The sequence below is a fragment of the Stenella coeruleoalba genome (genome assembly GCF_951394435.1).
Source record: "Stenella coeruleoalba genome assembly, chromosome: 11".
Taxonomy (NCBI): domain Eukaryota; kingdom Metazoa; phylum Chordata; class Mammalia; order Artiodactyla; family Delphinidae; genus Stenella; species Stenella coeruleoalba.
In genome coordinates this window covers 62,257,939-62,274,337 of record NC_137157.1, presented here as the reverse complement: position 1 = coordinate 62,274,337, position 16,399 = coordinate 62,257,939, and the positions used below count along the sequence as shown (strand labels likewise).

The window sequence follows — 16,399 nt, the reverse complement described above, 5'->3', positions numbered from 1 at the left end:
CTTTTTCTTACCTAATTGTTCTGGCTATGATGTCCAGTACTGTGTTGAAAGAGTGTGAGAGTGGGCATCCTTGCCTTATTCCTTAGGAGGAAAAGCTTTCAGCTTTCACTGTTGAATATGATGTTGATTGTGGGTTTTTCATGTATGATCATTATTATCTTGAGCTAATTTCCTTCTGTTCCTGGTTTGTAGCATGTTTTTATCATAAAAGGATGTTAATTTTGTCAGATGCTTTTTCTGCATCTGTTGAGATGATCATATGAGTTTTGACCTTTGTTCTATTAGAGTTTTACAGATATTGAGTTGAATTTGTTCACATTTGTTGAATCAGCTTAGGTATGGTATGTATGGTCTTTTTAATGGTCATGCCGTATGGTCCTTTTAATGTGCTGTTGAATTTGGTTTGTTAGTATTTTGTTCAGGAATTTTGCATTAATAATCAGGGATTTTGGTGTGTAGTTTTCTTTTCTTGTAGTATCTTTGCCAGGCTTTGGTATCAGGATAAGGCTGGCCTTATAAAATGAATTTGGAAATGTTCCCTCCTCTTCAGGTTTTTGGAAGAGTTTGAGAAGAATTGGTGTTAATTCTTCTTAAAGTGTTTTGTAGAATTCTCCAGTGAGACCTGGGCTTTTCTTTCTTGGAAGGTTTTTGGTTACAGAGTCAGTCTCCTTATTAGTAATCAGTCTGTTCCAGTCTTCTGTTTCTTCATGATTTAATCTTGGTAGGTTATATGTTTTCTAGGGACTTGTCCATTTCTTTTAGGTTATCCAATTTATGGTGCATAATTATTCAGTGTCTTATAATCTTTTTTATTTCTGTGACATCAGTTGAAATATTTCCTCTTTCATTTCTGATTTTAGTTATTTGTCTTTTCTTAATCTAGCTAAAATTTTGTCAACTTCGTTCATCTTTTCAAAAAATTAACTCTTATTTTTGTTGATTGTTTTCAATTGTTTTTTTTATTCTCTATTTTGTTTATTTCTACTCAAATCCTTGTTATTTCCTCCTTTTGCTAACTTTGGTTTTAATTTGGTCTTTTCTGAGTTCCTGCAGTTGTGCATTTAGGTTGCTAATTTGAAATCTTACATAAATTTTTTATTAAAAAACAACGTTTGCGTGGCAATAAACCACTGCAAACAATATCAAATGACAAACTGAAAGAAAATATTTCTAACATATCTCAGAGATAAAGGGCTAATATCCTTTATATATGAAAAACTTTTAAAAATCAAACGAAAATAGGGGCTTCCCTGGTGGTGCAGTGGTTGAGAGTCCACCTGCGGATGCGGGGGACATGGGTTCGTGCCCTGGTCCGGGAGGATCCCACATGCCGCGGAGCGGCTGGGCCCGTGAGCCATGGCCGCTGAGCCTGCATGTCTGGAACCTGTGCTCCGCAATGGGAGAGGCCACAACAGTGAGAGGCCCGTGTACTGAAAAAAAAAAAAAAAAAAATCAAGGGAAAATAAACTGAGAATCCCAATGGAAAAATGGTAAAGTGACATGAACATTCACTTCACTTTCAAACAAACAAATATTAAATGGCTCTAAAATCCTCTGTAAAGATGTTTAATCTCACTAATGATAAAAGAGGTGCAAATTTAAAGTATACTGAGGGAATTTCCCTGGCAGTCCAGTGGTTAGGACTCCACACTTCCACTGCAAGGGGCATGGGTTCGATCCCCGGTTGGGGAACTAAGGTCTTGCATGCCGCACAGTGCAGCCAAAAAAAAACAAAAAATAACATAAAATAGTACCATTTCTCAGCCACTGAACTGGCAACAGTGAAAAGGTAGATAACACACTTTGAAGGTGAGGCTATGGGGAAACAGGCACACCTATACATTGTTGATAGTACTACAATATGACAAAGCTCTTTCAGAGGGGAATTTGGCAAGATGTAACAAAATTTAAAATGTATTCAATTTTTGATTTAGGAGTCTCACTTGTAAGAGGTTATCCTGAAGATATATTGTCATCAGTATAAAAATACATTTGCACAAGGCTGTTTGTTGTATCATTATTTGTAATTGTAAAATATTGGAAACACTTAAATGCCCACACATAGGATAGTAGTAGAATAAACTGTGGTATACAATGGAGTGCTATCTATGCTGCTTTAAAGAATGAAAAAGATCTCTAGTAGCTGATACAGAATGAATTCCAGGATCTATTGTTAAGTGAAAAAAGCATAGTGCAAAACAGTATATATTGTATGCTACCTTTTGTGTATGAAAGACAGGGATATGAGAAAATATGGTTATTTGTTGCAAAAAGAAATATAGGCAGGATAAATCAATAAGGAGATTGGTTACCTATGGAGAAGGTAGAATTGGGATAGAAGTGGTTATTGGGGGTAGTGACACATCTTTAAGTTTACCTTTTGGTATAGTTTTGACTTTTGGAACCATGTTAATTAAAGAAAAACTGTATGTTTACTCACAGTATTCCTGACATCTAGTGTGTGGGTTTTCCACACTGAGCAATTCTCCAGTTCTCTGCAGACACCAACTAAGTATCCTACAATTTAATTCAATTTTGACATTAGCTACCTGGAGTTAGTGCAGACCCCAGAGGCTTATTCCCACAAGACTCTCCCCACCTTTAGACGCCAATCACAAGTACAGATTTTCCTCGACTTACAATGGGGTTACATCCCAATAAACCTATCGTAAGTTGAAAATATTGTAAGTTGAAATGCATTTAATACATCTAACCTACCGAACGTCATAGCTTAGCCTGATCTGCCTTAAACGTGCTCAGAGCACTTACATTAGCCTACAGTTGGGCAAATGGAATGGCTGTATGGTTACAGAATTGTTATAAGTGTATCAGTTGTTTACCTTTGTGATCTTGTAGCTTGCTGCCACTGCCTAGCATCACGAGAGAGAATCATACCCAGGAAAAGATAGTTCAGAATTCGAAGTACGGTTTCTATTGCATGCATATTGCGTTTATACCGTTGTAAAGTCAAAAAATCATAAGTTGAATTATCATAAGTTGGGGACTGTTTGTAGTGGGTGCCCACATTACCCATACTTCTGTCCATCTTGGCTACAGATGAAGATTCCCACAACCCCCTCCTCAGGGTTGATTATTTGTTATAATGGCTCACCGAACCCAGGGAAATACTTTGCTTAACGTTACCAGTTTATTAGAAAGGATACAAATGATCAGCCAGATAAAGAGGTACATAGGGCAAGGTCCAGAAGGGTCCCAAACCCAAGAGCTTCCATCCCTGTGGAGTTTAGGGTACACCACCCTGGTGGCACGAGGATGTGTTCACCAACCGAGAAGCTCTCCAAACCCCTTACTTCAGGGTTTTTTATGAAGGCTCCATTACCTAGGCATGCTTGACTAAATAATTGGCCATTGGTGATTAGCTCAATCCCAAGTCCCTTTCCCCTCCCCAGAGGATGGAGCATGGGGCTGAAAGTTCTAAGCCTCTAATCATAACGTAGTCTGTCTGGTGACCAGCCCCCACCCAGAAGCGATCCAGGAGCCCACCAAGAGTTGCCTCATTAGAACAAAAGACATTCCTGTCACTCGGGAAATTACAGGGTTTTAGGAGCTCAGTGTCAGGAACCCAGGCAGAGACCAAATGTATGTTTCTTATTGTGTCACATAATGTTTAATCCACACTTTGGAAAGGACCTGTGGAATACAAAGAAAAACAAATGAACCTAACAGTATTACTCAAAGAATAATATAACCACCAAAGGGGGAGGGGGGAGAACTAACCCAAATAGCTTTTTTTTTTTTTTTTTTAATATTTATTTATCTTTGGCTGCATTGGGTCTTCGTTGCTGCGCGTGGGCTTTCTCTAGTTGCGGCGAGCGGGGGCTACTCTTCATTGCAGTGTGCGGGCTTCTCATTGCGGTGGCTTCTCTTGTTGCGGAGCACGTACTCTAGGCGCACGGGCTTCAGAAGTTGTGGCTTACGGGCTCTAGAGCACAGGCTCAGGAGTTGTGGTGCATGGGCTTAGTTGCTCTGCAGCATGTGGGATCTTCCCAGACCAGGGCTCAAACCTGTGTTCCCTGCATTGACAGGTGGATTCTTAACTACTGCATCACCAGGGAAGCCCCCCAAATAGCTTTTTTTTTTCCCCAAATAGCTTTTTGAACACAGTACTTTAATTTAGTCTAAAGACAAAAAGAACTCAAATATTGAACTCTAGTTAGATTTACCTTTCATAGGAATTTTGAAACTTTCTGTGTATTGTGGCATTTAATGAATGAGTAAAATATATTGATTATACTGTGAACCAGGTGTTTTACTGTTAGAGAAGGGAGTTTACAAATGGAAAGGGGAAGATTGGAATGAATTCTGTGGTGTTGAATTGGAATTGTAGGTATTAATATGAACTCATGGTTTTTAATATAGATGAAAATAGATATAGATACATATGTGTGTATATTGGTTTATGTTTATATTCCTTTATCCACTGAAAAGGCTTAGAAGAAAGACCCCAATAGCAGTGAGCACTCCTAGTTCTAGGATCTTGGTTTCTAAATACCATTCTTCACTAAGAGGAGCCAGAGCTCCTTGGAGAAATGTATAATTCCAGTGCTGGAGCAGGGAACATACCAGATGAGCATGGATCATCTTGTACCACAAAACAAAGAACATTCAAAGTGACCAGAATACATCAAAAGGATATAAGAAGTGGTTTGAAGGGGCTTCTTTTGGCCAAAGCTGGGATATGTGAGCATCAAAATAAGTAACGATAGTAACAGACTAGTCATGGAATAAAATGAGAATTGATAGGTCCAAATATAAATAAATAAATGGTGATATAAATAAATAAATAGTGGAGAAAGGAAAGCTTTTTCTTAGAAGAGAATACCAACTAATAAATACAGAAGGAATGTTGGAGTTATGAAACCACCATTTTGTAACCATTATAATAATTGATTCAGCCAAGAATTATCAATGGATGCTGAAACTAGTGGGTGAACGTTTAAGGAAGTATGTAACATTTACATAGTCTCAAAAGTATTCACCCATAAATTATTTATTAATTACACAAAGGAAAGAATAGTAACTTACAGTAGATTAATTTAGCAGACACCATCTTAACTAAGTAAAGTCATTATTACCAGTAGCAGGGCAGATGCATCTTGATATCTTGTTTCAGGAAGATACATTACTTCTGTGGTATTCCTGCAAAAATGCATAACCTAAATCCAATTCTGAGGAAATATCAACAAACCAAAATTAAAGGACATTCTACAGTGTAACTAGTCTGTACACCAATGTCAAGGTAATACAAGATAAAAGTTGAGAAACTGTTACAGATTATAGGATGATAAAGAGACATGACAACTAAATGTAATGTGTGATTCTGTATAGTGTCCCGGATCAGGAAAAAAGGGGGAAAATTGTAGATGACATTATTGGGACAGTTGACTAAGTTGGAATATGGGTTGTGGGTTAGATAATAGTTTGTATCAATTTTGAATTTCTGGATTTTGATAAATGCACTGTGGCTATATAAGAAAAAAATCCTCCTTCTTAGGAAATACGTTTCAGCAGTTGTTGGAATTAATCCTAAAGAAATAGGATTAGACATATGTGCTAAAATGAAAATACTGAATTATTCTTGTGGATAGTTGTATGAATAGTAGCAAAAATTTGGAAACACAGTTATTTAAATAAATCATGGCACATTTATACAGTGAAATACTACACAGCCCTTTAAAATTATATTGTAGACCTGCATTTACATAGAAAGATGTTTCTAGTTATGTTAGTGAAGGTTTTTGGGTTGCATGAAATAGGATAACTCAGTCTAGCTTAAATGGCTGGGGTAGTTTATAGAAGCAAAGGAACAGCTGAGAAATCTCCAGGAAGGAGAGACAGCTCTGGGGATCTCAACCTTGAAGTTCAAGAACTTTCTTGCTTTCTAGGGCACTGCCATTCAAGTGACTCCACCCTGGGAGCTGTGGTTTCTTGATTCAGAGTTTCAATTCCCCCCTCTCCCCAAAACAATCCGATTGGTCCAGCTCTTACAAGAGACAGGCCTTTAAAGGTCATTTGCTTATGTAGATTGGGCCCATTCGTTGAGAATAGGAAATCATTGTGATCCAGGAAGCCACCTCAGATGTTATCTACCTCAGTAGGATTTTATAAGAGTTAGAAAATCAAAGCACAGTACAAAATACTGTGTATAGTATGGTCCTATTTTGTACAAGTGTAGATTGAGTTTTGGGATGGGAGTGGAGAATCAGGAGTTCTGCCTGGGTATGCTATTTTGCGATTCCTATTAGACATTCAGGTGGAGAGCTGAATTCTTTCGTGGCCAGAGTGGCAAACAAGTACCATCAGCCCTTATATTTTCTAGATCAAAATCAGCCCTTCTCTTCCTGTGGTATAGAACTGAGGAGTCTCAACCCCTTTCAGACAGCTAAGCAAATCCTAAATTTGAAGAACAGAGAGTGTCCTGTAGGCACCTGCACAGCACGCATTCCGTTCAGAGGTCGGGTCCCCACCGGGCCCAGATCCGCGTTAGACTTTTCCTTTCTCTCCACCCCCACCCCCATCTCCATCAGCTCCTTCTCTGCTGTGTTAAGCAGTCTCATTATCATTCTCGGCTTCATTTTCCTCCCCTGTAAATTATCCTTGACTACTTCTTTTGTCTCTTTTTCATATTCATTTTTGTTATAACGCAAATGATAAATAAAACTCACCTAAACATCCCTTTTTAACGATTGAGGCAGTGATAGTTCAGCTCACAGAAGTAAACACTTTGAGAACCAGGACCTAATAAATGCAAATGTTTAATCTTTCAGATATCCACACAGAAGCAGTTCAAGCTGCGCTGGCAAAGCATAAAGAACAGAAAATGGCTTTGCCCATGCCAACCAAAAGGCGGTCCACATTTGTCCAGTCTCCCGCGGATGCCTGCACACCTCCCGGTAGGTTTATCAGAAGCTTTCTGTCTGACAGTTACTACTTCGATGTTTCTCAAATGACTTCTGCTTTTTCTTTTCTGAGGCAGGAGCCAGAACTCCTCTCCTGTCATCAGAGGTGTATGAGAGTACACACTGAAGGTGACAGGTTTTGATTGTTGCATCATAAACCACACACAAAGAGAGGCCTCAAGAGTAAAGCTATTTTTTAAAAAAATTTCCTTCTGAGTTTTCAGCATTTCCTTGCTGTAATCTCCAAACTCATGTAGTCATAAATAAATAAAGCCAAAGCTTAGGGTCTAAGAAATATCCTTCTGTAGTTAAATATAATAGTTATTCTCATTGACACCCAAAATATGACCCAGAGTCATATATGTCTTTAACAAATTTATACTCCTAAATCAGATGCTTTTTCTCTGCAACAATCACAGGAATGTGTGGTCTTGGGACAAAATTTTTTTGTGTCATGAGAGAGAGAAGTCATGCAAAGTTATAATAAATCTGGAAGACGTATGTAAGTGTGTTTATATGCGTTAATGTATTTTGTATATGTTTTTAAGAATCCACTTTCTATAATAGGATCAGGAGATCAGCGGGAACCAAGAGGCCCATCCCCATCCCCTAGGCTTGGAAGCCTTACCCCCCACCCCCATAAATTCATATTTGAGGAGCAACTGGAACAACTTCAAGTTGTCTTTTCTATTCAGAATCTTTCCCAAAGCTTTAAAAAAATTGTGAGATGAAATCACAGACAGAATCTCGATGTAGGCCTCTGAGACTAAACATAGTAAATGTATTTCACAGCCTCAGTGTAGTGTCTGTCTCGCTACCGTCATGTTACTGGTAATGAAATCTTCGGGGAAAAATGTTTCCTGTACTGTTTTGGTCTCAGCGACTTACCCTGTCTTTTGGGGGAGATTCCCAGGAAGGTTACATTTGTTGTGGTTGACTTTGATTCACAGCCGTCAGGTTGAGCTGTTCACGCTGATCCTATTCCCTGGCCTGGGTTTATATTAATAGTCTTCTACTAGGTTTTGGCTAACTTCTCAGAGCATTTGGGTGTGCTGTGGGCTCATTAACTGTGTGTGCTTTTTTTTCTTTACATCTGTGGTGTCAATATGTTCAAAAGAGAAATAGCTCTGTGGCTTCAAGTGTTTCTCAAAACGTAACACAGGATACCTCTTGCAGACCATCACAATGAGACATTCTGTGTCTATAGTGGTGCATACTTCCAGCCCACTCATTCAGAATCTTGGATGGCTTCCCTTCCGCATTAGTACAGCACCAGTTGGGTCCTCGTGGACAAAGGGGGCTCTCAGTTTCGTAGCTATTCCTTCCTGGCAGATTCTGCTGCAGCGCAGCTGAGGGTTCAGTTGTAGTAAATGGCAAAGGGTAGGGATCAATGTGACTGGGAGTTCTTAGAAACAGTCCTCTCCAGAACTGTACTAAAGAAATGCAGTTTCACAGTAAATAGTCTGCTCCCATGGCCTCGGGTGAAATGTGAGAGCGCAGCAAAGGATCTTAAGAATGCTCGGAAGGAATGGAAACCTTTTCTATCCCCTTACAAAAGTCATTGCCTGAGGGGAATTTACCAACTCTAAATCACGGCTATTCATTGCTGAATGAGACTATAGTCCTTTGGAATTCACCACAGGCCTCTGTATTTCTAAACAGTAATGTTCTCCTCTGTCTGCAGCCTTAAAGATGTGGCATCATTTTCTTGATCACCTTGTGGTTTTAATAATTTCATGATTGTAAAGATTCAGTCCTCTCTCCTAAGACCTTTTATTCAGCAGAGCAGAGAAATAAAGAGGTTTCCTATCCATTTATGTCCTCTTCCGGGAGCTCTGAATAGTACATGAGAGATGTTAATATGCTCTTAGAGACATCAGTGTTGTCAGATAGAAGAGGAATTCTCTCCCAGCATGAGCATTGAGAGTATCCCACATAGCGGTTTCTAACGTGGCCCCCACATAGAGCTGGATCTTGATGCTTTTGTTCAACAATAACGCACGTGTCTGGGACAAACCCTGTGTTCCAGTGTGAGGGAATGTGTGGGAAGGACTGTATCATAAGGCTTCCGTTAGCACCTTTCACGTGGGGGGATAGAATTTGCTCTTCATGGGTTAGGATTTGGATTCCATTCTCTCCAAGCATCTGAGAACCACCGGTTAGAGACTTGGCTGTTGCACTTTAACCCTTTATCGCTATCTCCCAGAACCTGTTACAGCCTAACCCAGGGATGGCAGGTAGGTTTCCTCTTGCATATTTACTCTGATAGCCCCCCAAACCCTGAAGTTTAGAGGAAACGCTGAAGCTGCGCTCAAGGGGTGGGGAGGAAGAGGAGAATTGACATTAATTACTGCTGGTTATAGACTGATTTTCTAGGCAGCTATAAAGGTGACCTTGCTGTGATTTTCTTTCTAGAAAAGTTGTGCCAGTCTTGCAGAGCAAAATTAACCTCAAATTTCACAGTATTTTAGTTGTGTTGTCCTTTGCGCACTGAGAAGCCACACCACACACATCACAAAACATGTTTCCAGTCAGAGCCCTTACTCTGCACGTGCTGTGCCAGGTGAACCTAGTTTCTGGGATACCTGCTAGAGCACGCTGGCCAGTCGGCTTCTTTGGGAGGCACCCAACACATAACTATCGGAATTACTGAACTGATGAAAATTTAGAGCTGTTTTTGGAGAGATTTAACAAAAAGGATTTAAGGAGTAAACTATGTCATAAGTCTTGGCTTTATTCGTAGTATCATATAGTCTGGAAAATATGGTAAACAGCATGAGAAATCATTTGTCTTTTGTTCATAAATCCTTCTCAAACAATAAAATGTCAATCAGCCTAAAATTTGCTTATTGATATGTGCACTGCTTTCTGTCTTGTGGATTGGAAAATTTAAATTCTCCAAGTTGGTAGCAATCTATGGTTCTTTTAGTGCCTGTGGCCTCTTACATAGTCTTTTAGACTGCTTGAATTACTGCCATCCAGTTCCCTTTATGTGCTGAAACCATTTACTAATGTCATGAGGCAATTACCTCAGCTCTTTCTGTGTAGGGGTTCTTTGTGTAGCACTATTACTCATTCATACAGATAAACACAATGCAAAAACTACAGCATATATTTTTTCTCCTCTAAGCTTTTTCTGCACCCGTGTGGACTTACCCTACACTGCGTTCTGAGGGTACACAGATGAACAAATAGACCACGTAATGACCCCAAAACACAGTAAGGTATTTTGACTGACTTGCATAAAATGAAGCTTAAAATGTAGAGGTCTGTGTCCACAGGTCTCCGCTTGAAAGTGCCTATAGTAGTAATTCATAGGGCCGGACAAAAGAGAGATTTACCTCTGCATTTCTATATGTGAAAATGATGCCCATGAACAGACTGGGATATTGTTATACTTTTAACACACTTTAATAATGCTTTATAGGATTACACTATGTAAGGGACTTCCATATACCAGTGGCTGCGCTGCCTCATTTGTTCCTCATAACCAACTACTCTGAGAATTGTGAAGTCCAGATTTCTTTAGAGATGAGGAAACAAACAACCTTCTAGTCACTAAGTGATTTGCCCCAGGTCATTCAGCAATTATGTGTCAGGCTCCTTTCTTGATTTTCTTTTTTCTCTACTAAAGTGTCAGGTTTGGAAAGTCCTTTTTTACTTAATAGATACTCCTGTATGCGTGGTCCTGGAATGGGTATTATTCCAAGCAAATTGAATAGCTATTGCCTTCTGAGAGCTTATAGTCCAAAACACATAATAGATGGTTACCAACTTGGAGAGTTTCCCCAGAATATTCTAATTTTATTCAGAACCACAAAGTAAACAGAGATGGCTAATCAGACCTCTATAAACGTGGTCTAATTAATAGAGTTGGATCTTTTAATAACATACTTTCATTATTGATATGGGTTATGAGCAAAGCTCCGTAATTACTTGGACGATTAGTATTCAATATTCTTTAAGCCAAAGCACAATAAAAACCCACTCTATCAGATTGAATTTGTTTATTTCAATAGGTTATTGTAAAATTTAAGGTTTTCCAAGAAAAGTAATTTCATAGTTACCATTTCTTGAGTACCTCTGTGTACTGGTCAAAGGGCTAAGTGCTTAACATATATATTTTTTATCATTTGTTCTCTCAACAATTCTCTGTACCATTTTACGGATGAGAAAACAGATTTAAAGAGACTCAGTAACTTGCTCCGACAACTGTTTCTAGCTATGTAGTCAGTTAGATAACCTGAAAGTTCTCTCCTAGAAAGAGAGGAAAGAAAATTTCTCTTTCGAAATGCTAGATAGAATATAACCAGCTTCCTTTTAAATACACACAGGAGCAAGAGGAAGAGAACGATCACTGAAAATCAGTGTGATGAGATGGAGCTGACTTTGGCTGCCCAGGGAGAGGGGAGACAGTAAACAAGGGGCCTAAATTTTAATTACTATAAGGGTAGAAAATATAAAACCTTGGACCTGTGTAAGGTTGGAAGCTGGAACTGAGACCCCAAGAGGGACTCACATCTTTAGCAGAAGGGGGAACTAGAAAAAATTAACCTGCCAGCAAAAGAAGACCTTGTCGAGAAAGCTTGCCTGTTGCCTGGCCTTAGAATGATGGGGTCAGGGACCTTCCCTAACAATTTGTGGTTAGTAGGTACAAGAATTGAATTTCAGTGGCCTGCCTGGTAAGAACTAATGTTAGAAAGTGGTCCTAGGCTGATGATAACCCGGGGCGCAAATGGTTTCTGGAAGGATACAGCATCAATTCAGGGACTTACGATCCCCACAGACGAAGATCCACTGAATTTTTTTTCTTTTTCTTTTCTTTTTTTTTTCTTTCTTTAAGATCCACCATGAAAGAGAATCAATAGAAAAAGAACAACAACAGCAAACAGTAGAGTTAAGACCCGTAAGAACTGATTTGCCCAACAGCTATCAGTGGGGCAGAGCTAAGATTGGAATTCAAAGCAGCCTGATTTTAAAAGCCTATTCTCCCACTTGGCATATTGCCTCGCATTCTGCCATACTGTCAAGTAAATGTTTTCTGGTAATTTTGGAGCTCTAACAATTGCTGCATGTTTGGTCTAACTTTTCAAGTAGGTAATAAGTTAAAAAAAAAAAAACCTCTCTTCTCACCCCAATATTAATTGTAATATTAGTTCATTTTGTGAGATGTTTTTTCATAGACCTGGGACAATACCTAGAAAAACAGTGGAGATCTCTTATAGGTAGAGTGAGCCCGGAGTAATTATTACTAGTCAGTGCTCCTCCCTCGTAAGTATCCCCGTTTGGATGTTAATGGTCGGGCAATGCATGGGCCTCTGCTGATTAGGCTCTACATAGTGATTTTCAGCCCCAGCCAGCTCTCTGTCCACACAGGTTACTGTGGGATGCTGGAAAATCTCTTGAGTAGCTCTGAACATCTCCCTAAGCCTTGTCTGGTGAATCAGTACTCACCCTTGTTGAGTTTAGTGCTAGATTAATCTGTTCAGAATTTGTAGCCCAACGTAAATTCAGAATGGACTGCTTCCCAAACTAACCTTTTAATCTTCTCTTCCATATATGCTTTTACTCCCGGACTGCCCCTTCTTGGGTCTCTAAAGCTTTTCCCTCCTAAGCTTCAAACTCTGTCTTTGCCTACATGGAAACTTCCTTTGCCTCTCTTGAAGGTTCTGGAAGTCCTTAATGCCCCTGACCCACCAACGCAAGCGAACATGACACTTTCCTGCCTGATACCACCCCTTCCCACCTGCCAACCCCAAACACACACAAAAATTTCTTTTCATGGGCTCCAGAGTATTGTACACTAACTGTACAATGGTTAATGGTGGTTTCCTTTATTTGTTCTTTGAAGCTCCCATTTTCTGGCCTAGTGTATGTGGCATATTTTGGAATAGTTGTTAGGATGAGGTCTTTCTTTCAGTGAATCTTGACTTACCTGCTGCTCTAAGCTGGTATCTGGGCCTAGTTTGGGTATCAGCTGTCAGAACCCAGTGGCAAGCGCTGTCTTTCCAGGAACTTTTGCACCTTGCACCATACCCTCAGGTTGTGTAGACTAACCTTCAGATGTTACCATCCTCTCACCAAGGCATCTTTTTCACCCCTACAAACTTATGAAAATCAGATTTGTTGAAGTATAATCGACATACAATAAGTTGCACATATCTAAAGCATATACTTTGCTGTGTTTGACATAGCAAAGCTGTGAAACCATCACCACAATTAAGGTAATGAACATATCTATCACCCCCCCAGAAGTTTCCTCATAATTCCCTTGTAATCTCAACTCTCCCCCTCCCCATGAGGTAACTAACCACTGAGCTGTTTTTTCTGTCACTATACATTGGTTTGCATTTTCTAGAATTTCATGTTTTTGTATAAATAGAATCACACAGTTGTTCTTCTTTTCGGTGGGTGGAAGGTCTGACTTCCTTAACTCAGCACAATTACATTGAGATTCATCCATGTTGTTGTGTGTATCAGTAGTTCATTCCTTTTTATTGCTGAGTAGTGTTCCATCATAAAGATATGCCACAATTTGTTTATCCTTTCAGTTGTTGATGGACATTTGAGTTGTTTCCCATTTTTAGCTATTACAAATAAAGCACCTATGAGCATTCATGTAGAAGTCCTTGTACAGATAGATATATGCTTTCATTTCTCTTGGGTAGATACCCAGGAGTGGGATGGAAAGATAATATGGTAGGTATTTAAAATTTTAAGATAAACATTTTTAGATATAATAAATATATTTTCTACCAAGAATAAGGGAGTCATTTCCACAAATGGCTAAGGAGTGCTACAGCAGTTAGTAAATAAATTCAGGACTTTTCTTCCCTTGAAGTCCACAAACTAATTGTTTATATGTTTCCTAATTGGTTATAAATGGATTTTAGGCTTCTGGTGATCACTATTAAATGATACTGTGTTAAAATCACATCAGTTATAACCTGAAGGTCAAACTGTGTTTCCAAAATAGTTTTCTGTTGTGTAGACCTATTATATTCATAATATACAGGAAGTTAGGCAAGGGCTTTAGTTATGATGGATAAGAGTTGTGAGTTCCTGGGCTTCCCTGGTGGCGCAGTGGTTGAGAGTCCGCCTGCCGATGCAGGGGACACGGGTTCGTGCCCTGGTCTGGGAAGATCCCACATGCCGCGGAGCGGCTGGGCCCGTGAGCCATGGCCGCTGAGCCTGCGCGTCCAGAGCCTGTGCTCCGCAACGGGAGAGGCCACAGCAGTGAGAAGCCTGTGTACCGCAAAAAAAAAAAAAAAAAAAAAGAGTTGTGAGTTCCTGTTCAACCAGAGCAGAATCAGTGGGAAAATGATAGCTTTATTTCTATTAATATTCATTTAATCTTGCCCAATTTTCTGCTAATCCATAACAATTTCATGGGCGACAGTTACTTTAAAAAAAAAAGGTACCAAATAAATGTATGAATATTTAAGGGAGCTTGTTTTTATCTTTAAAAAGACATAGTCCTAGAGCAGTGCTTACATTTTGTGTGATCTTAACATGTGATCAGTTGTAAGCATTTCACAGCCACAGTTTTGTGTCTGTGAGGTAACATAGGGTGGGTTTTTCAGGGCAGAAGGGGACTTGATGTTTATTGGCCACCTGCTGTATGCTGGCACTGCTGGTGCTTTCTGTAGCTTGTCTCATTTCGTGGTCTCACACAGCAGTTAGCACAGAGGCGAGTTTCCTCAGCTGATTTATGTGGCCCTTAGCAACCCAGTGCTGTCTACTCGTCCAGCCTCATCTCTCGTCAGTACCAGCGTTGCATCCTGTGCTTCAGCTGGTCTCATTTCTTCCAGATCCACAAATGTGCTTTGTTTCCTGTCCCCTCCCAGGTTTCTTACATGCTGTTCCCTCTACCTGACTCTCCTCTCTCCTCTCATAAGTAATTCCTGCTTACCATTCCACCCTGGTTGAGGTCTCACTTCCTTGGGTGCCTGCCTCGAACTCCTTTAAGACTAAGTCCTGTTAGAGTAGGGACTGTGTCTTCTTGCTTACCATTTTATTCCTACCAACTAGTGTAGTACTTAGAGTATTTGTTGAATGGACAAACAAGCAAACAACCTTCTCAGATGGGTAATTTTGTCCCCAAGTCACATAGCTAGTAAGTGGTGGACCCCAGAGTTCAAATGGAAGGAGGACACCAAAGCCATGTTTTTTCCACTACACTAAGCCTCCCCACAGTTGTAGTCACTAAACACTCTGAGGAGGACTGGCAGGCAAATGAGGTAATTGAATTGAAACAATATACCTAATTACATGTTGATCCAATATAGGAACATAATGAAGCCAATTTTCCATAAACCTAATCATGAAAATACTGGTTTTACTATCTTTTTAAAATTGAGTTATTCTGATTTTAGACTTAACACAGATTACAATAATTGATTCAGTAAAGACAGCCTGCAAATACAGTGGAGGTTGTGGGATCCTGAGAGGTATCACCCCGAAAATACTTTATTCTTAGGGTCAGATTCACCTGTCCTATTCCTCCCACATGTACTTTTTTTTTTTTTTAAGCATATTTGCAAAGACTGAAATCTCTGCCTCCCAAGGTACAGATGAAATGTTAGAATATTTTCTTGGAGATTATGCAAAAATGTTTTCCTTAAGTAAAAGGTTACAGATTCTGTTACTTTTCTTTCTCTGTATTTTCCTTTAATCACCCTCTGTTTAATTATAAATCTCTTTTCCTTTTGAAGAACCTCATCGCTTTATCCCTTTGGAGTCTGGTCACTGTTTACCTCTCCAGCCTCATCTTTTGCCCTTCCTTACCTCCTCAAAGTGTGCTCCATTTACATAGAAGTACTTCAGATCCCTGACTGAGATTGGTGCCCCTCCTGTGAAACCCTTTGCTCACCCCATTTCCTAGCATCTGTTATATTCGTATGAAATAGTCTGAGGAGTTGTGTATCTCCTTTATTAGATGGTAAGCCTTCTTAGGGCATTTACTGTCTCAGAAGAATTCATACATCTCAGAATCCCCAGAACCTGACAGTTCCCAGCACACATTATGTAGCTAAGTAGTACATTGTAATAAATAAATAAGTAAGTAAATAAGTAAGTTTTGGGCCTCAGATCTCCTTCAGTATGAGAGAATGAGTCAGAGGTAGTTCAGAGCAGGAAGCAAGGATGTAGTCATTATTCTAACTTTCTTACTCCGGATCTGCGCAATTTGACTTCTAGATTAAATTAGTCTTTTGTTCGAATTTCCATTGTCAGGTTTTAGCAGTGTTCTAGCCCTGTTAGTTATCTGTTTGGCTCTCTGAACCAAAGTAGTAGAATCTGGACCCACAGTTTCACCTGAGTTAGAGGAAAGAGTTCAGCAGGACAAACCACAGAATATTTACTTTTAAAAAAATTGAATGAAATTCAATCCACAGGCCATAGATTATAACCCTCAAAATCATTTAGAAGGGTTTATCTGACATCAGACTAAATGCCACTCTAACTTGTACGACTCGTAA

General features: G+C 39.5%; 1 protein-coding gene across 2 annotated transcripts in view; it reads left to right on the top strand.

Annotated features, from left to right (window-relative positions):
• Positions 1 to 16,399, top strand: part of DIP2B (disco interacting protein 2 homolog B) — a 232,092-nt gene that overhangs the window by 148,411 nt on the left and 67,282 nt on the right. For both annotated transcript variants that reach the window (XM_079938477.1, XM_079938476.1), the window contains exon 4: positions 6,789 to 6,914. In XM_079938477.1, the coding sequence (XP_079794603.1) occupies positions 6,789 to 6,914 (126 nt within the window). The remainder of the gene's footprint in view (positions 1 to 6,788; positions 6,915 to 16,399) is intronic.